Source organism: Myodes glareolus, chromosome 9 (genome assembly GCF_982192425.1).
Source record: "Myodes glareolus chromosome 9, mMyoGla1.1, whole genome shotgun sequence".
NCBI classification, from domain to species: Eukaryota; Metazoa; Chordata; class Mammalia; order Rodentia; family Cricetidae; genus Myodes; species Myodes glareolus.
Genome location: NC_142034.1, coordinates 34,605,924 through 34,630,886, shown reverse-complemented (window position 1 = coordinate 34,630,886; position 24,963 = coordinate 34,605,924). Strand labels below are relative to the sequence as shown.

The window sequence follows — 24,963 nt, the reverse complement described above, 5'->3', positions numbered from 1 at the left end:
CTTCATTTCAGTTCTAACAACCAACCACACTTTAGGGAAGCAGCATTTTCTTCATATACTGATTATGGTTCAGAAAGGTCAAACAACTCATCCATATACAGAGTGGTTTGGGGCTGGAGCCAAGACAACCTCACATTTTCCCCACAACACTGCTTTTGCATACTGGCCCTCTCTAAAAAGCCCACGTATCACAACAGGAGGCGGCAGCAGGAACCTGGTACTCTGCTGGTCCTCTTTAACCTTTCACAGGCCTCTATTAGCACAATAGTCACCCATGGATGATTAGGGCTAGGCTCAACCTTAAGGAGTATCAATGAGAAGTCCGCCATCCCACTTAATCTGTAGAGCTGGCTCAAACTTTTGCCCTGCAGTCTTGTTTGCTTCCAATTTCCAGGAGGATCTATGTTTTTCTTTGGGTTCACCTTGTTATTTGGCTTCTCTGGGCTTGTGAACTATAGGCTTAATGACCTTGGCTTATGGCTAGAGTCCACAAATGAGTGAGTACATACCATATTCATCTTCTTGGGTCTGGGTTATCTCAGGATAGTGTTTTCTATTTCCATCCATTTGCATGCAAAATTCAAGATGTCATTGTTTTTTACCACTGAGTAGTACTCTAATGCATATATATTCCACACTTTTCTTTATCCATTCTTCCATTGAGGGGCATCTAGGTTGTTTCCACGTTCTGGCTATTACAAATAATGCTGCTATGAACATAGTTGAACAAATGCTTTTGTAGTATGATTGGGCATCTCTTGGGTATATTCCCAAGAGTGGTATTGCTGGATCCTGAGGTAGGTTGATTCCGAATTTCCTGAGAAACCGCCACACTGATTTCCAAAGTGGCTGCACAAGTTTGCATTCCCACCAGCAATGGAGGAGTGTTCCCCTTACTCCACATCCTCTCCAGCAAAGCATGAGGGTGGGAGCAGGGGTAGGAGTGAGGTTGGGGGAAGGGAAGGACTGGCAACAGCTGGGGGGAGTGGGAGGGTGGAGATGGTGGAAGGGCAGATACAGGAGCAGGGAAGAAGATATCTACATTAATGATCCATTTTAAGGTTGGCAAGAGACTTGGCTCTAGAGGGGATCCCAGGTGTCCACGGGGATGTCCCCAGCTAGGTTCTTGGGCAGCAGAGGAGAGGGTGCCTGAACTGTCCTTGCCCCACTATCACGCTGATGATTATCTCGAATATCATCATAGAATCTTCGTCCGGCGACGGATGGAGATAGAGGCAGAGACCCTCATCAGAGCAACGGACTGAGCTACCAAGGTCTAGTTGAAAGGCAGGAGGGAGAAGACAAGCAAGGAAGTCAGGACTGCGAGGGGTTGGTCCACCAACTGAGGCAGTGTGCCTGTTCTAATGGGAGCTCACAAATCCAGCTGGACTGGGTCTGAATGAGCATGTGATCAAACCATCAAACCGGACTGATTGTGGCTGACAATGGGGGCTGAGAAGCCATTGATAAAGGCACTTGTTTTTACGGCATGTTCTGGCTTTTTGGGACCCTAGTCTATCTGGATGCACAGCACCCTAGACCTCGATGTAGGGGGGAGAGCCTTGGACTTCCCACAGGGCAGGGTTCTCTGCCCTCTCTCAAGCAGGGTGGGAGAGGGAGGAGGGGGTGTGGGGGAGGGGGAGGGGATTGGGAGGAGGGAAGTTGGTGTAAATAATTGAATGGAAAATTTTTTTAAGAGCTGGCAAGATTGTTTAAGGCTTGCTATTCCTCCAAGAGTCTTCCAGAAGGACAAGTGACCCACATCAAGAGGACTGCCTAGACTGGCAAACGCTGCTTCCATTTGGCCAGGAATGCTTTTCTAGCACTTGCTACTGACGGGCACAGCTGTGCTTGAAGATAAAGCAGTGGAGGATGTGGGTGGAGAAATAAGCGAGGCAGGTTGGCAGATACTATGCAGAATGATAAGTGGTCAGGAAATGGTAGCAGAAGGGCACACCATTATGCATGACATCCTGGCCTAGGCTTGAGGTCACTAGGACTCAGGGACAGACTGATAGCAACACACTACAGTGGGCAACTCCTACCCGCTGTAAAGTGTTGTCTCTACCAGGTACCCTTCACTTATTCACAGTGCTCTTGTTCTCCAGAGGGAGGGGACTGACCCCCTTGAGATCCTTCCCAACTGGCTAGGGTGGCCCCATGACTGGGAGAAAGGGGCAGATACTGACACCCCTTTTCTCTACCCCACCTGGACACAGCTTTGAGCGGCTGTTTCCTCTGCACAAATTCCAGTTCCCAACTTCCTCTCATGTGGTCCTGTTTTTATTCCCTTCCGGGGCCCCACAAGATGGGACTGGTCACCAAGCCCTGCAGAATTAGACCAGACTTACCTGTATAGGTAGTGTGCTGTCCAGATGAGATTTGGAGCAAAAGTAGATGACTTTGGGCACTACAGTCCCATTATCACAGTTGAAACGTGAACTGAGGCCTTGTCTCGGCATACCCCAAGGCTCCAGCTCTGTCAATCACTAACTAGAAAAGGCTGAGCAACAAGGTGGGGTCTTCAGTCCCTTCTTAATCCCTTGGTACCTACCTCACTGTCCCAGAGGCAGTCTTCCCAAGATTCAGCAAATCAGAAATCTGAAGCCCTGTCGACCTCCATGACCCATTGGTAACACTCTCCCATTCTCCTTTATCCTAGGAAACACCACTCTACCCACCGTGTGGCACCAACAGCACCAGGCCAACCACACCTTCACCCCTAAAGAAACCTCAACAGCTCAGAAGTGCATCAATCGACCTTTAATGTCCAAAAGAGGCGTGGATGCAGAGCATAGATGTGGCAGGGTCTCAGTCCCTGCACCAAAAATGAGAGATGAACAAAAACTAGACACTTCCAACTGGCCAGTCTCGGAGGGTAGGGAGAAACACAGATCTGGACATTCGTAAGAAAAATAAAACCTAAAATCAAACATTCAATCTTGTACCCAATGAAAGGTTTGAACAGGGAACTCGGTCACTACCAGTTCCCACCCTCCCCAGCCAGCATTGAAGAAAAAACAGCTCAATACACACTAAGGGATCAGGAGGAAGGGGCATTCTCCTGCCTCCCCCCACCCCCAAGAATGGGCTGGGAGAGCTAGACTTCCCCCACCCTTACAGTGTCACCCCACTCAATGTTCTGAATGTGACTCATTAGAACCAGCAGCTCAATTGGCAATGACGACCCCCACCCACCCCAATCATGTCAACAGCGAGGTTTCCCTTGCACCCTCTCTGGAAGGTCCTGCCACTCAGTCCTTCACCTCCTGACTCCCAGAGCTTCATTACTGTACTTCTGACCTGTTCCAAAGAGTTCCTCCTCTCTGCCCTCATTTCTTTCATTCCCACTTCCCACTACAGGTTGGGACACAAGTTGCCCCCTGCGCCCAGATCCAACTCCAGGGTGGATGGCAGTATGGCCATCTTGTCCTGGATGGCCTTCCAAAAACTTTCCCAGGAACAGGCAGCTATAGGGCAAAGCAGGGTGTCCAAGCTAGATGGCTGAGGGGACACCAACCTGTCCTTGCCCCAAAAGGTAACATAAAAGCCCACTTAGAACTAACTGTGCCCCCTACCTCCCCATACACCCTAGAGATTCCACGTATCCTGCCCCTTCCCTCCCTTCTACCCCAGACCCACCCCACACACACGCACACAGACAAACACAAACACACAAGGAAGAATCGAGTGGACACTGATTTGGTTGGATCGCTAAGACCTAACTAAGGACTACAGTCACCAGAAATTCCCTTGCCAGCCAACAACTGGGCTGCTCTAAGAGAACTGAGGAATGAGAAAAACAAGGGCTGAGCAGGGAGCAGACAGAAGAAATGTCAAGGGGAAAGTCAAGCTAACCCTACTCCCAGCATCCTCCCCACATGACCTCTGGCTGGAAGAATAAAGGAAGGTAATCCACAAAGACACAGCCCTTACTTAGAGACCCTGACAAGGACAGCAAGACACGTCTGCTCCCCACTCCCATACCATAAACACATCTATCTCAGGGCCTCTTAAAGACTGCACCCCACCACCCCTGCCCCAAGCCATAAAGTCACAGTTCTGTGGAATATTCTCCCTGGTACTAGATCAATCCCCCCACCCAACTTCCTATCCCTCTCCTTGCCAATCCTAAAGCCGTCCTCATAGTCTCCGGCCCCTCTAAAGCAGCATCCACCACAAGAGGCAGCTGCAGTTTTCCCTCTACCTCCAGAGACCTATTCTGAGTCCTCAGCCTCTTAGTCTCTTGGGCTTTGCTGAGGGCATTTTATACAGGGAGAGAAAGAGAAAATGAGAGGTGGGAGAGAGTTCCTAGTGCAGTACAACCAAAAAAAAAAATATCTTTAAAGTCTTAAAAAAAATAAACATAAAGCAGCCTTCTTCCCCAGGCAACTAAACAGAAAGAAGTTTGGTTTTTGTTTACTGCGACACACACATGAAATCGAGTATACAGTCCATGCAGTAGCACAGCCATTGGAGAGGACTTCCTGATGCTGGCCCCAGTGCAAAACAGTCCCAGCAACGCCGCCTGCTTGCCATTGCTGCCGCCGCCACTGACACCTTCCCCGCGGCCACCTAGCCTGACTTGAAGAGGAGGATTGCAACTTGACCCAAGTAAAAATAGATGAAGTGCTTCGTCTCGTGTGTGACATAGCTGCCGAAATTCCGGCCCACGATACAGTGCCAGGTAGGGTTATATTTCTTGTCAAATTCCTACAAAAAGAGAGAGAAAAGTGGTACAAACTCAGAAGGGCAGTCACTCCAGTAGTTCCAGCACGGACATTCAGTTGTTCCCACCCACCTTGTAGAGTATCCAAGCCAACCCTGTCACCCGAGCCCAGGGCCTGAGAGGCTCAGGTTCTAAGGCTGGCAACAACACTACCACCCTCATCAATAATCAACACCACAAAGGCTCCATTATTCCTCGCGGCCAAGCCTCTAGCACTCTACACCCTGATCATCTCCCCATCCTCTAGTTACCTACCCCACACCCAGACCTGCCCACCCTATGACTCGTAAGGTAATAATCAGAAACCAGGATGGCATACAGCAAAGTGGGGCCTGCTCACCCACTGCCTCACACATTACTAAGTCAGCATTCCACGCAGGAACAAATGGGGACTAACTGCTGAAGTTCCAGGGAGCAGCAACATGGCACCACATGTGATAAGCACACCAATTCCCTCACTCTACAAACTACCCAAGCAATCCCCATGAGCACAGCAGGGCCCAGCCCACAGCTCAGTTCTAGATGGATCCTTCCGCAACTGTGAAAGGACAGTTGCCCCCTACCCCACCCCCACCACCCCCACCATCAAGGCTGCCGTCCACGGCTCTCCTGTCACTGGATGCTCCACATACTTGTCTAAGTTCCTAAAAGCGCCAACACCACACAATTCCAGGAGGCACTAAGAACAAAGGAAGCCAGATTAACTTCAATCCTCATTCTAGGCTGTCTGAAGGAGGAGAGTCATCATCACTTTCTCAGGCTGAGAGACTAAGAGTCTACTTTCTCTGAGTGGACTGGTGAGGTCATCAATCACGTAGGACTGACTCTGTAGCCCCAGCTCCACACACTGCAAGGTCTCCCATGACGTCTCATGTCTGATTCTACCCTTCAAGGGCAGGAAAACAAGAGTTCTGTGAAACTGGAGCCCCACTGGGAACATCTACTACACAGACTGCCCTCACACGCTTCGCATCCTTTTTAAAATGCCAGCGCTCAGGTGACCAATGACAGGCCTCTAGTTAAGACATGGGCCCTGGGGGCTGGAGAGATGGAGAGCAGTGAAGAGCACCGGCTACTCTTGGAAACGCCCTGGGCTTAGTTCTCAGCACCCACACAGTGGCTCACAGCCACCTGTAACTCCTATTCCAAATAATCTAATGCCCTCTTCTGACCTCCACAGAGACCAAGTACACATGTGACAGACATACATGAAAAGCAACACAGTCATATGATAAGGATATAAACAAACAACACAGATAGGTCTTGACTGGAAATCAGGAGCCCATGCTTACTCCTGTTCAGCTGTCTCTTCAGTGTTAACCATTTCCACTCAGGTATTCATTTAGGAATTTTTCTTTTAAATATTTACATTTATTTGTTTATTGGGGAGTGGTTGAATACACCACAACATAGGTGTAGAAGTTAGAAGACAACTTGCAGGAGGCCATTCTCCCCTCCCACCATGTGAGTTTCTGGAATCAAACTCAGGGCATCAGGCTTGGCAGCAACCACCCTTACCCACTGCACCATCTCACCAGTTCCATTTAGGAATTTTTCACTAACCAAACTCTATTGTTGAACCACTTTTATAAAAATTACACCGTCAGCTCATCTGTGGGTTCTACAGCCATTTATTCAACCAACCATATATTTAAAACATTCAGGAAAAAACACACCTATGTTGAATCAGTACAGATTTTCTTCTCTATCATTTCCTAAGTCCCTATAGAAATCAAGAGTCTGAATATCCAAGATCCTGGACCTTGACATATAGGCCAGGCTGGCCTCAAACTCGGATCCGCCAGCCTTGGCTTCCAGAGTGCTCGGATTAAAGGCGTGTGTGCCCCACAACGGCCAGGCTTCATGCTCATGCTTTTAAGAATGTAGGGAGGGGGTTATTGGAGTTGGCTCAGCAGTTAAGAACACCTGCTGCTCTCCCAGGGACCTGGATTCAACTCCCAGCACCCACACAGCAGCTCACAACCATCTGTAACTCCAGTCCCAGGGGGTCTGATGGCCTCTTCTGGCCTCCACAGGTACCAGGCATGCACTGTGGTACAGAGATATACACATAAGTAAAATACCCATACACATATAGAGAAGAGTAGTAAACATTGTAAAATATGCAGGCCCTAAGCTCTTTTGTAGGGAAAGGAAATGTTCTATATCATGAGAATTATAAAGGATACACCACTGTAAATGAAGACGGTCACTGAAAATCTGCCCAGGATCAAAGAGTATTCATTCAAATGTTAATTTTGAATATTGGATAGTTCAACTGGGCCAGTAATATTAGTTCTGAAGCTTCTCTCCATAGTATTTCCTTTCCCAGTGTCTTGCAGTGGCACAATTATTTGTAAAGCACACGCAGCTTCAACAGAGTTCTTATCAAAAATCATTTGGCAATTCAGAATCACCCCATAATTCAGCTGTTTTACACATTTACAAGGTTTTGTCTGAAGGGCTACACCTGCGTTCTCAGAAACTGGCTGCCCCACCCCTGCCCCCATCTCCAATGTAGCTCAACTATCAATCCTCACGCTACCGGCTTACCTTCTTGATATAGGCAGCAATGTCCTTCTCTATGTTGTATTTCTCCATGGCCTGTGTGGCGCAGTCAACGGCATCCTGTTGCATGTCCTCAGACATGTCTGCGTTCTTGATCACTGCCTTCCGGTCAGACATCGTGACACTGCAGTAGGAGCACAGAAGTACAGCTGACGACTTCTCAGTGTGGGCACGAGGCTAAGCTATGCGGTGGGAGCCTCAAGGCTAGAGAGAGGGCATTATACAAGGTGCTATATAAAATACAGACAAGAGCCATTAAGGGAAACTTATGCTGGGCAAGGTGGAGCACACCATAATCCCAGCACCTAGGAGACAGAGGTAGTTGGATCCCTGCGTTCCAGGGCAGCAGAGCCAAACACTAACAAGCTTTCAGTAGAAATATGGTTCTTACTTTTTGGAAACACAGGGCAAGTTAAAGAGAAATGCAGATGTAAGATGTCATGTTTTAAAAACACATAAAAAAACGAATTTTCTAACTCCCAATAGTTACGTATTTCATGCACTCTGAACTACAAGACAACGGCAGTAATCACAGTGGTACAATAAATCCCCTAACTGTATCTTTCAGCAAGTTAATTTACCTTTGTGTTACGTTGCTGGTTGTAAAACGGGGCTAAGGATAAAGCCAGAAGCTAACACCTGAAAAGATTAAGCGCATGATTGATTTATTGACTATTACATACTACTGGTCTCAAGGCAGACAACACCTACTAGACATTAGTGTCCCTGATTTCTGGTCCTGACTCTGAACATTTGTGGTCTGGCAAGTCATCTGGCCTTTCTGTATCGATTACCTCCATTTTAGCAATGAGGTCAGTTCTCAATTGGAGGTTGTTTAAGAATTAACTAAGGTTATAAGAGAGCATCTGCAAACTAGGAGAAGTCTACGTAGGCAAGAGGGCTGGCTGGCTGTCCATCAGCCAGACACAACCAACACCTGTTTTTATAAATCAAAGTTCTATAGGAACACATTACTACAACAGCAGAGATGAGTTCTAAAGACTATTCTGCTCATAAAGTCTAAAATATATTCACTATCCCTCACAGAAAAAAAGCCAACTCCACTTTGGTACAAATAAAAGGAGCTTCGTACACAAGGCCTGGAGGCAAAGATGTAACAACGACCTCATAAATCCTGGGGGCTGGGACACCTCCAACCAGAGAAGCAGTCACATGACTTCATTACAGCCCATCCTTCTGCTTCCCTGCTCCTTACTACCATGTTCAATCTTTAAAGTGCAACACAATTTCTGAATTCTAGGATTTAGTCACAGCCAACAGTGACTCGTCATTTCTCTGAATTTTTGCTTCCTCACATGAAAATTATGTTTTATTCACTCAAAAAGCATTAATGAAATAAAAAGTTGGAGAAATATCTTATTATCCTGACAGGAAAGCCAAGAACTGTCTTAGATAAAAACAGGGCCAGGTGCGGTGGTTCAGACCTGAACTCCTAACACTTGGGAGACAGCAGCAAGAAGATCGATGCCTCAGCTACCATGAGACCCGAGAAAAACCTGGAGATGGACAAGGAGCATTACACAAGACACACGAAGTCTAACAACAGGGCTGCTAACATGTCATAGCCTTGTTTGTAGCCATGCTTCCCGGCCTCAGCACCATCCAGCAAGCAACCAGACTTCCGAGGCTGATAACAAAAGAAACGAGCCACAATACCCTGCCCCTGTCCTTGACCATTCTCACTGATCCCCTCACCTCAACTCCAAAAGCACCACTCACTGGTTGTGGTCCAGCCCAATGGGAAAAGAAGATGCTTTTCCCTCTGAGCAAGTCTGACACGCGGCTACACAGGAGCCTGGCAGCTCAAGGAGAGATTCCTGCTATCACTCCACATCACTCCACATCACCCACTGGGTAAGATAAAAAGAACTCAGACGACGGCTGCCAGGCTGGAAGCCCTTGACCGAACCCAAGGCACCTTGGCCTGACACTGTCAAATGAAGCAAGACTTCTTCCACTTAAGCAGACACCAGCTAGTGTTTAGATCAGAAGCCCCCACCCCCTTTACCCCGGAAAATTTGGAGCATCCAAGGAGTCTGCGGTGGTGAAGAAAAGGTCAAGAGCTGCGGTCCAGAGGCTGACTATTCAATGACCTTGGGCAAACAATCACATTTAAAAAACAGTGGCTGGAATGAGAGAAACAGGGCGACCTCCAGGAGGTCTGAGCAAAGAAAAAGGCTGGTGTGTCGTCAGAGACCTTTCTAGAAGTGAAGAAACAACAATGTCACCTGGTGGCCTGTTCCAGGTTACCACTCAGAAGGGGGCACTGTTTACAAATCCAGAGGTTGGGGGTGGAGCCTGGTTACAGACAACGAAGTATGAAATTGGCACCATTTTGCCAAAAAAGCTCACCTGCCTCACTGCCTCATTCCTCAAGCCCCAAGGATCAACTCTGTCACAGTAATTAAAAGCTATCTTACTCTCCGAGAGGGAGCCTGCGATTACATAATGCTGGTCTTGTGACTACAAAGCCACGATTCTTCACCCCTGGCCCCTCAGGCGTCGCAGAAAGGTGAGGCCCAGCCCCAGCAAGCCCCATCCAAGGTGCCAGAGAGAAAAAGATAGGGGAGCTAGGTGCCCAGCTAGCCTTTCCTTCGTGGGGGAGGGGGCAGCTGGGCCTCCAGATAAAAGGATGGCCAAAGGGCCCCAAGCCAGCTTCCTGAGTCACGAGCCAGTAGCTCCTGTTAAGACGCAAAAGGAGCTCTCCAGGACAGTTATCATTTGTCCCCGGTCTTGCGACAAAAAAATAAATAAATAAAAAGGCTAAACCTCCAAACGACACGGAGCACCCTGCACCATTCCTTAATATGTAAAAGCGTTATTGCCTCCCTTTGGATTTCCAAGGGGGCCGCACCCCCACACACACACACCCCACCCCATCTTCCAGAGGACAGCGACCACGGGCAACATCTGGGAATTGAGAAAGCCATCCGCCGCCCCGCCGGGTCCGCAGGCCGCGGTCAGTCCTCCGCCCTCCCCCTCCAGGCCTGGAGCGGCGCCGGAGTGACCGGGCGACCTCTCTGCAGGAAGGACGGCCCGGAAGGTGGCGGTGGCGGCAGGAGGAGCCGCGTCATGCCCGAGCCCTCTCCACCCGCTCGCCTCGGACCCCAGAGGCCTCCTTGCAGAGCAGGCGGCTTCTCTTAAGGGGCGGCGGGGACACCAGCCTCCGCCCGAGGGTCTCCAGAGCTCGGGCCGCCCCCGGGCCCCCGCTCACCGTCACGCAGGCGAGTCCGCACAGGCCCCTGGGGAGCAGCGCTGGGCTAAAGCAGAGCGCGGGCAGGGGCGGTGTCCCCTGGGCTCGTCCTGCAGCAGCAGCCGCTGCGGCCGCGGTGTCCCCCTGCTCCTGCAGCCCCGGGCCAAGAGCTCGCGCCGCAGTCCGTCCGCCCTCCGAGCTCCCTCGGCCGCCTGCGCTCCGCCTCGCGCCACCCGGCAGCCCGCCTGGTCCCGCTGGTGTCTCGCTGTCCGCTCTGCTCCGCCGCTGAGCGCGGCCGACGCGCGGCCCTGAAATAGAGCCCCGCCCCCGCCCCCCTGCCGCGCGCGCCGCCGTCCGCGCTCCCCATTGGCTGCGCCCGCCCGGCCCCGCACTGCGGGCTTCTCCCCGCGCCGCTCTCGCTCCACATCTTGTTTCCTCCCACAATGCCTCGGGGCGGAGGAGGGGGTGGGGAAGAGGGGGAGCTGGAGAAGGTGGGGGGAGGGAGCCGTGGCCTTTGGGAGAGGAGAAAAGAGAATGCCGACCCCCTCAGCTCAGGCCTGGAGAGGCCAGCCCGGGGAAGACATAAAGAGATGAGGCCCAGAAAGGAAAAGAGAGAGAGGCGTGGAGACCCCAGTCTCAGGGAGAACAGAAGAATGGAGGGATGGAGATCTCAGACTCAGGAAGGAAGGCCTCCAGGTCCCAACTTTGCAAAGAGACCGGGGAGGGCATGATAATCACCGAGGATGGGGGAAAATACAGGACACTATTTCCCTCGACTGGCAACACTTGTGAGCGGAACAGCCAAGCCCCATGGTGAAGTAAAAAGGCATAAACAGTCCTCAGGGGCCCCTGCCCTCACATTCTGGAAAGGTCTCCTGCTTCTAAGAAGCTCAGCCTTTGTTCACGAATCTCATGGCCATTCACCCTGGCCGTAGTTGGGGCTCTAGCCGCTATCTTCAAAAACAATGGAGGTACAACTTCTGCAGTTTATGTCCCTTGGGTGCTTTGGGGTAGAGGTGAGAACTATTTCCTGCCAGTCGCCCCCACTTATCCAGTTAAACAGGACCGGAGAGAACCAAACAGAACACTTATGAGTGCTGAGGTGTCTTTAAAAACCTCTTCATCCAGTGGTGGTGAACCTTTAATCCCAACACTCACTCAGGAGACAGAGGCAGATGGATCTCTGAAAGTTCGAGGCCAGCCTGGTCTACAGAGTTCCAGAACCGTCAGAACTACACAGAAAAAAAGCCTGTCTCGAAAACGAAAAATGAAACAATAACAAAAATGTAAAATGAACACAGATTCAGACCCCTTGCAAGGTCAGTTCCCTTGGGCTACAGTTGGAAAAATTCAGGCAGCAGACACTGTGGGGTGTGCATGTGTGTACGTGTGACTATGTTCTCAAGGGGTTTGTTCATGGTATGCCAACCCGAAAAGACAGGCTTGCAAGAAATGTCTTTCACCCCCCCAAACTCTGATTCCGAAAGGGTCTATGGAAAGGGTGTGCATAATAGAGTCTCCAGCGGGAGGTCAGACACTCGGGCCACTCAGTGGATGTCAGCAAATTGCCTGGCACAGCTCCCGTGCCCATCTTTTTCTCTCCCTTGACCTAAACGATGAGCGAGAAGTCAGTCGCTCTGGCCTTAGCCTGCCCTGCCTGAGAGTATCATAATTGAGTGTTCATTATGTGTCAGACAAAACTTGGAAAATCGTCCCCTCGGGCTTCGACATTCCCCAGCTCTGTCTTCTCCCACGTTCAGTCGTTGGGGACTCAACCAGGCAAAGGCCTGAGGTAGCCCTACATTCAGGGGCATTCTGATGTCAGCCTGGGTTAATGAATGAGGGGTGGAGCACATGTGGGGAGGGGCCAGAGGATGAGTCTTCCACCTAGGGCTTTTGTGGAGTAACTCTTAGGGACTTCTGGGGAAAAGAGAGCTTCTCTCTCCCCATCCTCCATTAGCTCCCAGCCCTTCCCCGAGGTCTGAAGGTCACAACTGTGTGGTGTGGTTGTACAGGGTGTTCGCTGCTCAAGGACACCCAGTGGGAGCCTGCCTGACACTTACTTCCTGCCTTGTCTTGATACAGGCCGGCCAGCATTCCACCCAGTGGCCTCTTCTAGTGTGTACAAAAGCAATTATGAACTTTCATGGCCCTACTGTGTTCTCCCTACTCCTCTTGCCTGAAGAAGGGAGGAGAGAGATTAATTATTCCTAGTGTGGATTATAATGGAAACAGAGGCTAAAACTCAACAAAAGTCATTCTAAGATTTGTGGCTCTTTAGAAATTTGGGTATTGGTGTGTGGGTAGGTGTGTGCGTGTGTGTGCATGCGTGCGTGCATGTGTGTGTGCGTGCATGAGTACGTGTGTGTGCGTGCATGAGTACGTGTGTGTGCGTGCGTGTGTGTGTGTGTGTGTGTGTGTGTATGTGTGTGTTGGGTGAGACTTGTTAAAACAGTGTGGTTTACGTTTGGGATGTAGCTCCAGTGGTAGACTGTGTGCTTGCTCAGCATGAGTCTGACCCCCCAAAGAGTAGTCTAGTTTACAGATAACAACTAACCTGTATGGAACCCCCGCTCTGTGCCAGTCAGGTTCTAAGTGTTTCAAAGGTAATGCATTCTCTGCTACCGCACTCGACTGGTTTTGAAGTGAGTTATTACTGCCCCCCTTTAGGTGAGTGGCTGTTAGTGTAGTCTGTCCTCTGCAAGTTTCGATCCCAGCCTGCCCCAAGTGCCTACGACCTTGGCCAGTAGTCTTCTGTGCCATCTCACAGTGAACTCAGATTGTGAGGAGGGACTTGGCTCTTTGCCTAAATCCTGCCAGCATTTGTGAAACTTATCTAACTCCAAAATCCTTTTTCGAAAGCATTTTTCCTGTGATGTCTCTTTACTGATATTATGTGTGTGAGTCTTTTGCCTGCATGTTCGTCTATGTACCACATGTGTGCCTAATCCCTATGGAGGTCAGAAGAGAGTTTCAGATCCCTGGAAGTGGAGTTATAGATGGTTATAAAATACCACGTGGGTACTGGGAATTGAATCCAGGTCCTCTGAAAGAGCAGCCAGTGCTCTTTTAGCTCTCAGATCCCCTCCAAAGTCTTTTTTGTTTTAAAGACCAGGTCTCACTACACATAGCTCTGACTGTCCTGGAGCTCACTGTGTAGATCAGACTGGCCTCAGACTCATGAAGACCTGTCTCCCTCTGCCTCCTGTGTGCTGGGTTTAAGGATCCACATCACCATGACTGACTCCAAAGTTCTTTTTTTTTTTTTTTAATCCAAACATGAATATCTCCAGGGACAGAGTTTAGGAAACTTGTCCTATACTAATTAATGCTATTTATGCAAAATGCTCACTCCTCAGATAATTACTAGGCAGCATTAGGTGAACATATTCACCTAACTTGGGGAAGTCTATTTGACGGATCTATTTGAAATTGCCTGTTTTCCTCTTTCTTTGCTTTCAGTCATCTCTTCTGATTTAAAACGGAAGGGTTTGATTTTGTCTTGTTTGTGGGTCCCTTGCCCTCTGTCCGTTTTGATCTCAGGACTCCTCAGGATCACCCCTCAACTTACAAGTTCCACCCATATTCCTGGTTTTTAATGATGGCCTGGAACCTGGACACACTGTTCATCTCCAGATTTCTCCACACAGGCCCTTCAGACTGCGTGCACACACACACACACACACACACACACACACACACACTGTAGTATCTCCATTCAAAGCCCGCAGCATAAGCCAGAAAGCAGGGATCTTCCCTGGACTTGTATCTCCCTCTTAAACCCACAGCATACCTATCCATCACTGCTCACCTCCTGGCTCTTTTGCCAGTACCGAACATCCAGCCCACTCTCGCCCAGTGGCTCTCAACCTTCCTAATGCTAGGCCCCTTTAATACAGTTCCTCAGGTTGTGGTGACCCCCCCCAAAAAAAAACCATAAAATAATTTCTTTCCTACTTCCAAACTGTAATTTTGCTACTGGCATGAATCGTAATGAATCTGATATGCAGGATATCTGATCTGCACCCCTGTGAAAGGGTCGTTCGACCCCCAGTGGTCTGCTCTACAGTAAGAATCCATTAACAATGCAGACATTTCTCTCCTGTTCAGAATAAGGACTTTGCCCTTTTCCATAGCGTGCTCCCCTCCCTTCTACACACACCTCTCTGTTTGCCAGGTTTCCCCACACTTCCCATCTCATGCCTGCTGCTCCTCTAACACCTCAGCTGCCTGCATTTCCCACATGCAGATTCCATACCTCTGCTCAAGTGGTTCTTTCCCCCTTGAGACTAGTCGCTTTCCTGCCAGGCTTTCTCTCACATCTAGGATGCCTTCCTTCCCCAAATCTCACAAAGGGTGTGTACCTGCCACGGGCTCCATAATGTCCAGGGCTGGTCACTAGCTCTTCCTATTAAACCTATCAGTCTTAGGTTTGCCTGTCGTTTCTTGCTAATAGGGTCACATGTGATTTCTGTGGATAATGAAGGACCTAACACAGTCCCTGAAGCAGGGGAGAGTTTTCCTAGCAAAATGAAACCTGTCTTAGAATGAGAGAGATAGGGAAAAAGGGAGAGGACTGTGAGGGTGGGGAAGGGGATATGAATCATATTATGGAGACCTTGTTCTTCCTGTCATAAAAGTACGCACTTTCTTATCTTCAGTATCCGGGTGAGATAGGAACAGTGAGATGAGCTTCTACAAGATCTGCACAATCCCCCCCCCCCTTTCTCTCTCTCTCTCTCTCTCTCTCTCTCTCTCTCTCTCTCTCTCTCTCTCTCTCTCTTTCAGTGCTGGAGCTTAAATCCAGGACCTCACACATACCAGACAATTCACTACCACTCAACAGTATCTCCTGCCCTGCCTCCTTATTTTTAATACTTTTTAAAAATTACTTTTTTTCTGTTCTGGGCATCAAACACAAGGCCTTGCCCATGCCAAACAAGAAAACTATCACTAAGCCACACCCCCAGCCTTCTTTTGAGAGTAATTTTCAAAAATATAAAACCAAATAAACCAACCAGAAAATAAGCACTTTGACTTGTCAGGCATACCAAAATGTAGTTAAGCTAAGAAAGAACTTTGGGGAGAATCTTTTCACTAGGAAAATGGAGGCCTGTTTTACATTTCAACATAAAGTAACCTACTTTTTTTCACATTTATTCATATTATGGGTGAGCACATGTTGCAGTGCTTACATGTGGGGGTCAGAAGGTAGGTAGCTAGTTCTTGTCAATCTGATACAAACTAAGTTACCTGGGAAGCTCAGTTAAGGCACTGCTTCCATCAGATTGGCCTGTGGGTATGCCTGTGGGTCATTTTCTTGATTAATGATTGATTCAGGCTGGCCAAGCTGGCAGTGCCACCCCTGGAAGGTGGCCCTGAGGAAGTCACCTGGAGCAAGGCAGAAAGCAGTGTTCTTCTATGGCCTGCTTGACTTTAGTTCCTGCCTGGTGTCCCCTTCAGTGCAGAATTGGTGCCTGGAAAAACATAAAATAAGCCTTTCCTCTCTACGTTGCTTTCGGGCATGGTGTTTTTCGCAGCTATAGAAAGCTAGCTAGTACATGAACAAGTTGTTGGAGTCAGTCTCGCCTTTCACTGTATGGAGCCCAGAGATTAAATTCAGGCTCTGACTTGGCAACAGGTACCTACTGAGCCATCTTGTCAGCCCAAACTTTAAAAAAATCTTTAAGGTGCATAACTTAGTTGTTTTTTAAAAATCTATGTTCACATATCTTTGTAGCCAGCACCCTGTCAAAATTTAAAACTTTTCATCACCCCCAAAACAAAACCTTCTGTGTGTGGTTTATAAATATTTTCTCCTTTTCTGTGGGTTTTATTTTCAGTTCCTTGACAAGTCCTTTGAAGCACAAAAGTATTAAATCTGGACAAAATACAATTTGTCTATATTGTGGAATATTAATATAAGGTGTGTTATATTTGTTTATGCTGTGAAACATTTGTTTAATGATGCAAAGATGTGTTGCATTCCTTTATATTGCATTTGTTTAACTCTGTGAAACTGTTACTTTGCCTGCCTAAAACACCTGATTGGTCTAATAAAGAGCTGAACAGCTGATAGCAAGGCAGGAAAAAGGATAGGCAGGGCTGGCAGGCAGAGAGGATAAGTAGGAAGAGAAATCTGAGAAGATGGTTCGAGGACTAAGAAAAGAAGGGACCAGCCACTAAACCACACAGCCAGATACGGAATAATAAGAAGAGAAAAGATGTGCAGAAATAGAGGAAGGTAAAAGCACAAAGGCAAAAGGTGGACAGGAGGGGCTAGAGAGATGGCTCAGAGGTTTAAGAGCCTGCTTTTCCAAAGTCCTGAGTTCAATTCCCAGCAACCACATGATGGCTCACAACCATCTGTAATGAGGTCTGGTGCCCTCTTCTGGCCTTCAGGCATATGCACAGACTGACTATTATGTACATAATAAATAAATATTTTTTAAAAAAAGGTAGACAGGATAATTTAAGAAAAGCTGACAAGAAATAAGCTAAGGACAGGCATTCATAAGAAAGCATAAGAAAGAATAAGTCTCCATGTGTTTATTTGGGAGCTGGGTGGCAGGACCTCAAAGAGTCAAAGAGCTTAAACAACAACAAAAATAAGCTGCGTGTGCTGGTGCTGGTGCTGGTGCTGGTGCTGGTGCTGGTGCTGGTGCTGGTGCACACCTTTAACCCCACACTTGGGCGGCAGAGGCAGGCAAATCTCTGAGAGTTCAAGGCTAGCCTGGTCTACAGATCAAGTGCCAGGACAGGCTCCAAAGTTACACAGAGAAACCCTGTCTCCAGAAAACCAAGCAAACATAAACTCCCAACTACATGTCTCTGTTTTCTTTTTCCACTTGTGCTTTGCTATCATATCTAAAGTGTCACGTGACACCCAAATTACGAAGATTTACTCTTGTATTTTATTCTAAAACTTTAAGAGCTTCTATTTTTAAATCAGTGATCTGATTTGTTTGTTTGTTTGTAGACAGGGTATGTAGTCATGACTGGCCTAGAACACACAGAGATCTGCCTACCTCTCTGCCTCCTGAGTGCTGTGTTTAAAAGTGTGTGCCCCTCTACATGGCCTGACTAAGTCCTTTATGCATGAAGGTGGGGTCTGCATCCTTGTTTTGGATGTGATATCCAGGTATCCTGTGTTGTTAGCTGAAAAGACTTGTAACCTACTGTAAATGTAAGCGTTCACTTCTGGACTGTCAGCTTGACTTCATTTACTTCTTGGCCCTTCTTCCAGCACTGAACTGTTTCCATTCCTGCAGCTACTAAACAGCAAATTAACAGCTTTGCCTTTCTCAGAGTTTGGGTGGAGGGAGCAGAGCAAGCTTAGTTGTGCACACCTTGGCACTTGGGAGACTGAGACAGGAGGCTCGTGACTTCCAGGCAGGCCAGCTTTGGCTACATAGAGAGTTCTAGATGAGTTGGGCTGCATGGAAAGACACTATTTCAAACACATGCGTGCGCACACACACACACACACACACACACACGCACACACACCCCACTGATCCATTCTGGGTTTTTTGAATTTATAATTTATTAATTTATATTAAAAAGTCTAGTTGATATTTTAATAGGGATTGTATTGAATCTAGGAAGTACTGTCAACGTGGCAATATTAATTTTTCCAAGTCCACCAACTTTAATACAGGTCAGGCTCCACGGAGACTCATGACCGGGAATAAGTAAAGTGCTCAGAAGACACAGAGTTGGAGGCAACCAATTTGCCTGAAGAACCAGGGAGTTGAAAGAGCTGATAACTGATATAAAAAGTGGGTGGGACTTAGGGGGAAAGGAGCGTTCTTCGGATAGAAGTACATGGGCTTGGGCAGGAAATAGTAGGAAGCCAGATACATCAGGGACACCGTGTGCTGAGAAACGCAGTGGGTGAGAGGCGAGAGTCAGACCTTAGCAGGGTCCAAAGGATGAGACAAGCAGTTAGACCCTAACCCTAGGGAATCTACTGCAGGGCTCTGAGTAGGGAGATGGTGTGATGAACCTTCCTCACACCATAGATCTTGAACATTGTTCCAAAGGACCACGTGGAGGGTTTGGTGCCTAACCCATGGGGCTGTTAAGAGGTCGTGATGCCTCTAGGAGGTGGACCTAGTAGAAAGAGGTTAGGTCATTGGGGATTGTAGTAGTATATATTATTTGTGTTTTAATAACTAAAGCTTGCCTGAAGATCAGAGTGCAAAGCAGCCACTGGTCAGCCACACAGACCAGGCAGAGGTGGCACACAACCTTTAAATCAGCAGCCACACTAGTTAGCCATAGAGGCTGGGTGGCTGTGGTGCACACCTTTACACAAATCACAGAACTAGAGAGTGATATGAGCTGGGAGGAGACAGGTCTCACCCTGAGACAATCTCAATCTGAGGATTCGTGGAGGCAGGATTGCCCATTTTGGTCTGAGGTAGAGGTAAGAGCCAGTGACTGGCCATTTTGCTTTTCTGATATTCAACTTGAACCCCAAAATCTGTCTCTGGGTTTCTATTATTCATGCTACAGGGAATGCACTCTTGAGAGGATATTTGGAAAGAGTATCGTTATTCTGGTTAGCTCATCACTTCTGTCTGTCTATCTCTCTCCCCTTCCTGACGGCATGAGGTACCACACGCTCCTGCCTTGGCAGAGCACAGGCCCAGGCCCAAAGCAGCGGGATCAAGTGGCTGTGGACAGAAATCTCTGAAAGCATGAGCCAAAAACCCAAGCCTTTCCTTCTTTTAAGTTGGTGATGACAAGGGTTTTGTCACAGTTTCAGGAAGTAACCCAGTAGGAGAAGAGACAATAGAACCCTAAATTTGTTTTCTGGGGCTCTGAAGTGGTTGAGGTCAGCAAAAGTGGCTGCCTTCTCCACTGCTGGTCAGGTTCCCGTCTGGGCCTCCCCTCTGTGGGATTCTGTGACATGGTGCTGCCCTGGTTTTACCCTACCTCTCTGGTTAGTACTCCCTCCAGCTTCCTCTGCAGCCTCCTTGTCCTCTGCCCATCCTTCAAATGTGGTGCTCCTCAGAATTCTCTAGATCCTGTTCTCTCCCTTAGTGAGCTCACGTTGCCATGGTTTCATGGCCAGTCATCAGCTGGTAAGTTCAAGTCTCCTGATTGTCATCCCTAACCTGTCTTTTAGATTCATCAGCCTTAACAGATCATTGGATGTTTTTATATTTACCAGAATTTTGTCCAGTTGTGAGAAGAGGAAAATCCTATGTCAAACAGTTTAAATAAAGTAGAACTTTGTGTCTTTTTGGAGGAGGGAGAGAGAGCTTCAAGACAGAGTTTCTTGGATAGCGCTGGAACTTTCCTGGAACTCACTCTGTTGAACAGGCTGGCCTCAAACTCAGAGATCCACCTTCCTTTGCCTCCTGAACACTGGGATTAAAGGTGTGCACCACCACCACCTGGTGAACCTTGTGTCTTTTTGAAAAATATCTATGTACATTTTAAAATTATGTGTATATTGGTGTATTCGTGTGTGTGTGTGTGTGTGTGCGCGCACACACACACACACACACACACACACACACACACACACACATGCTGCACGAATGCATGCAGATGCCTGAAGGGGCCAAAGGGGGACACTAGATTCCCTGGAACTGGAGTTACAGACAGTTGTGAGCTTCCTGATTTCAGTGTCGGGAACCAAACGTGGGCTCTCAACAAAGCAGTACCCATTCTTGACAGGGGAGCCATCTCTCTGACCCTTAGAAGTTTTTTTCTATCTTAGATTAAAGGGGATCAAAGGTACTAAGTCTGAGTCTGGTACAATGTCTCCCTAGTCTTGGTCTCAGGATCCTTCTGGTTTTCTGCCACCTCTGCACTCTCAACTTTACCTCCTGATCCAAGATGGCTACTCAGACTCCAGAATGCTTTGGCCTTAGAGACAACTTTCCAAAGTCATATCACATGTACTTATACTCCACCAACTATAACTCAGTAAGAAGGCCAACACGGCTATAAAGTAGGTTGACTGATATTTTACCTATTCTGAGTGGCTGTGTGGCCAGTCACACAATTAGACGGATGAGTAGAGATACTCCATAAGAACCATCTGTCTAGGGGCTGGAGAGAGAGCACAGTCAGTAAAGTACTTGCCATGCAAGCATCAGGGCCTGAGTCCGAGCTCCAGAAGGTATGGGGGCAAGCAGGCCTAGTGGAATGCAGTAGTAATCCCACCACTGAGGAGGTAGAGATAGACAGATCCCTGAGGCTCAGAGGCTAGCTAGCCTGACCTAATTGTCAGGTCCCAGGTACCAGTGAGAGACCATGTCCCAACAAACAAGGTGGATGACACCCAAGGCTCACAACTAGCCTCCACATACATGTACACCCACATCCACACGTGCACATACCCACATGCACACACACGCATGCGCACGCACACACACACACTGTTGGGGGAAGAATTCATGCATCTCAGCTAGAACCCATCATTTCCACCCTCTTCATACCCACTCACCTCAAACCTCTTCCTGACTTTGTCCATCTTAATATATCCAGCTGGTTGCCTAAGGCACAATCCTGAGAGCCCTGTCTCTAAAATATTTCCCGTTGTCTCCCTCCTCAAGCTGCCAGCATCTTCAAAATCACGTGGGACACCGTCTCTTCTTGCTCCTCTCATATAATTCTGTAGATCCACATTATCCAGTATGGGAACAGTACATCTCGTGGTTCGTCAGTGCTCAGAGGTTAACTAGTCTAATCTGAAATGTGTTGTTGGAACTGTGAGATTGCTTAGTGGGTAAGGGCACTCGCCACCAAGTCTGATGACCTGAGTTTGAGCCCCAGGGCCCACAAGGTGATAGGAGAGAACTCTCACCTCTTGTCTTTTGGTCTCCATGCATGAGTAGCGGTGCATGAGAACCCAAATACACGCATGCAACAAATAAATGTAATTTTAGAGAAGTGTGTTGGCATAACGTACATATCAGATTTTGAAAAATCAATATGAAAAATCTTACATTACATTGTTTATATGTTAAAAATATTATTTTAGCAGTCAGGCGGTGGTGGAGCATACCTTTAATTCCAGCACTCAGGAGGCAGAGGCAGGTGGATCTCTGTGAGTTCAAGGCCAGCCTGGTCTACAAGAGCTAGTTCCAGTATAGGCTCCAAAGCTACAGAGAAACCCTGTCTCAAAAAACTAAGTAAATTAATAATAATAATAATAATAATAAAAGAATATCTTAGTTGTTGATTAATAAAATTTTATTTATTTTATGTGAATGGATGTTTTGTCCGAGCATATGTATGTGCACCACATGCATGCCTGGTGCCCATGGAGGCCAGAAGAGGGCACTGGGTACGCTGGAACTGGAGTTACAGAGGGTGAGCCACCATGTGGGGCCTGGGAATCAAATCCAGGACCTCTGTGAGAGCAGCAGGTGCTATTAACCAATGAGCCATCTCTTCAGTACCAATGTTATTTTAATTCATTTCACTATTTCTTTGTATATTTTATGTAGCTATTAGATTTTTTTCCTGACAGATTTATTCTTTTAGTTTTATGTGTATCTATATTGTGCCTACATGTATATCTGATTATTATGTGCATGCCTGGTCCTGTGGAGGTGAGAAGCCTCTGAACCTGGAATTATGGCTGGTTCTTGGCTGCCATGTGAGTGCTAGGACTCAAACTCAGGTCCTCTACAAGGACAGGGACAGTCAGTGCTCTTAGCTGATGAGTCATCTCTCCAGCCCCTTTCCTAACAGACTTCTAAGTTACAAATGTGGTACTCATATTTATAGTAAACAACTCCACTGTACATAAAAGCAAAAAGTACTTTTCTAAAACACAAAGCTGAACCATGTCCGTTTTCTCTCTCTCTCTCTCTCTCTCTCTCTCTCTCTCTCTCTCTCTCTCTCCTTGTTTGTTTGTTTGTTTGAGACAGGGTTTCTCTGTGTGGAAGCACTGCTTGGGGAGGTAATGGAGCCTTGAGGAGGTGGTTCCTTGCTGAAGGAAGCATGCCCCTGGAGCCCAGAGAGTTTATAGCCTAGTCCCACTTCTGGGTCACTCTTTTTGCTTCCTGTGTGGATAAAAATGTGATTGCTCAGCTTTCTTCTCCAGCCACGGTGTCTGCCTAAACTTACCACTGTGTCTCTCTATCAAGACAGACTATTTACCCTCTTGGACAAAAAGCCAAAATAAACTCTTCGGTGAGTTGTTTTTGGTCATGGTATCACAGCAACAGAAAGTAGCTACACACCTCATGTCTCGCCTCCTTCTCCTCCCAGTATCCCTTACATGTTACACACCTCATGTCTCACCTCCTTCTCCTCCCAGTATACCTTACACGCTATACTCCAGCCCTGTGTGCTGCCTTCAAGTCTTTCATAATTCCATGCATCTCTGGTCCCGGGGCCTTCACATATAGTGTGAACACTTTTTCCCCTCCTGGCCTGCTTAATGCTCTGTCCGTTTGTCAGCCTTGACTTCAGTGTGTCTCTTCTCAAGGAAGCTACGGGCCTTTCTTCTCTGAGCTTCCGTTATTTCTATGCCCTCAAGCTGTGGGTTTCCTGGGGAGATTTGAACCATTTCCTATTCACCTCAGATAAGGCACTGGTGGCCGACTGAAGAAATGATTACACCAGTCAGGCAGTGGTGGTGCACACCTTTAAACCCAGCATTCAGGAGGCAGAGGCAGATTGATCTCCGAGTTTGGGAACAGCCTGAACTACAGAGCGAGTCCCAGGACAGCCAGGGCTACACAGAGAAACTCTGTCTCCAAAAATAAAAATAAAAGGAATAATCCCACCCAAATGTGGCTTGAACCAATGAGTGTATCAGGATTACTTACAGGAGTACAAGGGAAGGCTATTTCCAGGGCACAGATGACTCAAAGGCAGGTACCCACCCCAGCATAGATGAGGACCCGTGGAAGCTGCATCCTGGAGCTCTCCACAGCTTGGAGGCAGCTGGGCACTCTGAAGCACCTCCTCTCACCAGTTAGTCACGGCTTATATAACCTTGGGGAAAGGCCTTGTGAATTTTGCAACTTTCTGAGCCTTCTAAGTTTCTTTAGATTCCAGAACTTAGTGTGTTCTGTCAGCGTCTTGCAAGCCTCTCTCCAGGAGGGAGTGTTTCTATACAAGGGAAATTCCTACACAAATCTACAAGTCTCATCTCTCTACCTCATTTTGTCCCAGAAGGATATCCAAGTCCTTGACTGATCGCAATTCTGCCTGTGGTCTTCACCTCTGGCAAAGCACCTCTGGCAAAGACTGACTCATAACTGACCTTCCGGGAGTTGTTACCAAATGAATGAACAAATTGGGGACTGATATCCCAAAGCCAGATACATTTTCAGGTAGAAGATAGAACAAGAGTTCTCAGTCTCAGAGAGATGGCCACCAAATCTGGGAGGAAAGGCAGAGGGAAGACAGTGTGTCTTCAACTCTGTATCGACCAGATCCCAGGTAACCACTAGCCTGACACTGCCCCGGAAGGACCAACAACTCTGTTCTTCCAGAAAAGCTTTCTGCTTCCCCTAGCCTTTACCCCAACGCTCTCAGAAGTGGCTACATGGAAGATTCTAGAGACACGTTTCATCTTATACTGAGGGTGATGAAAATGAGGAACAGTCTGACTTAGAACTGCTGCTTGCTCAATACATGGAGAATGAAGACCTATTCCTAACTCCGTGTGAGCCTTGATTTGGAGATTTGCCTTTGAGAGACAGGTGGTCCAGACCCCAAACCAGAGGAGAGTAGGGACTTAAGAATAAAAAATCAGGGCTGGAGATATGGCTCAGTGATTAAGAGCACTGACTGCTCTTCCAGAGGACCTGGGTTCAATTCCCAGCACCCACATGGCAGCTCACAACTGTCTATAACTCCAGTTCCAGTGGACCTGGCATCTCACACAGACACACATGCAAGCAAAACACCAACATGTAGAGGACCGTAACCACATTCGCCATTCCAAGATGGCGCTGACATCCAGTTCCACCGCCCGGTAAACAGGATAACGCGCATGTGTTGGCAAATTTCCAACGCTGTAGTCCCTGCCTCTCCCGAGGCGTCATCTGGGATGATGGGCAGCTGACCAATCTGAGAGTGACACGTCCGAGGCGGGGACTGTTTCCTATATAAGGGCTGGGTTCGCCTTGCTCTGGGTCTCTGCCATGTCGGCTTATGCTCTCGCTCTCAAGATGCATTAAAAAGCTGTTCTGCAGAAGGATCCTACGTGTCCTGCGTTGTTCTTGCTGGCGAGACAGTAGCGCGGGACATCTGGTGCCGAATCCCTCGGGACGCTGAGGGACCCTGACAACTGCTCGCACCGCCGGAGACCCCTTGGACACAAGGAGGATTCAGAACTGCAGGTCTGTATACTCAGAGAGATATGGCTTTTCCTGGATTTTTCGGTTTTGGGCTTGACTTGTTTCCGCATTGGGAAGGTTTCGTAGGGGCCTTGCTACCTCTTTTAGTAGTCCTCTTATTTTTC

At 48.0% G+C, this 24,963-nt stretch overlaps 1 protein-coding gene across 3 annotated transcripts; it reads right to left on the bottom strand.

Moving 5' to 3' along the window:
• Nucleotides 1-2,741: 2,741 nt before the first annotated feature.
• Nucleotides 2,742-19,520, bottom strand: Dynll2 (dynein light chain LC8-type 2). 3 transcript variants are annotated; one of them, XM_048446847.3, is made up of 3 exons: nt 19,455-19,520; nt 7,283-7,421; nt 2,742-4,713 (listed from the first exon to the last, which is right to left on the bottom strand). In XM_048446847.3, exons 2-3 carry the CDS (start codon nt 7,412-7,414, stop codon nt 4,576-4,578), a joined length of 270 nt encoding a protein of 89 aa, XP_048302804.1. In that variant the 5' UTR covers nt 7,415-7,421; nt 19,455-19,520; the 3' UTR covers nt 2,742-4,575. The 3 variants fall into 3 exon arrangements, with proteins under 3 accessions (XP_048302804.1, XP_048302803.1, XP_085551761.1); XM_048446846.3 differs by lacking the exon at nt 19,455-19,520 and adding an exon at nt 10,533-10,796; XM_085695635.2 differs by lacking the exon at nt 19,455-19,520 and adding an exon at nt 7,879-7,918.
• Nucleotides 19,521-24,963: the final 5,443 nt, after the last annotated feature.

Bases quoted from the DNA above. Each gene is read 5' to 3' on its own strand.
- Dynll2 (XM_048446847.3), bottom strand. From the start codon at position 7,414: ATGTCTGACCGGAAGGCAGTGATCAAGAACGCAGACATGTCTGAGGAC. The intron at 4,714-7,282 runs GTAAGCCGGTAG...CTCTTTTTGTAG, and splicing joins TTGCTGCCTATATCAAGAAG to GAATTTGACAAGAAATATAA.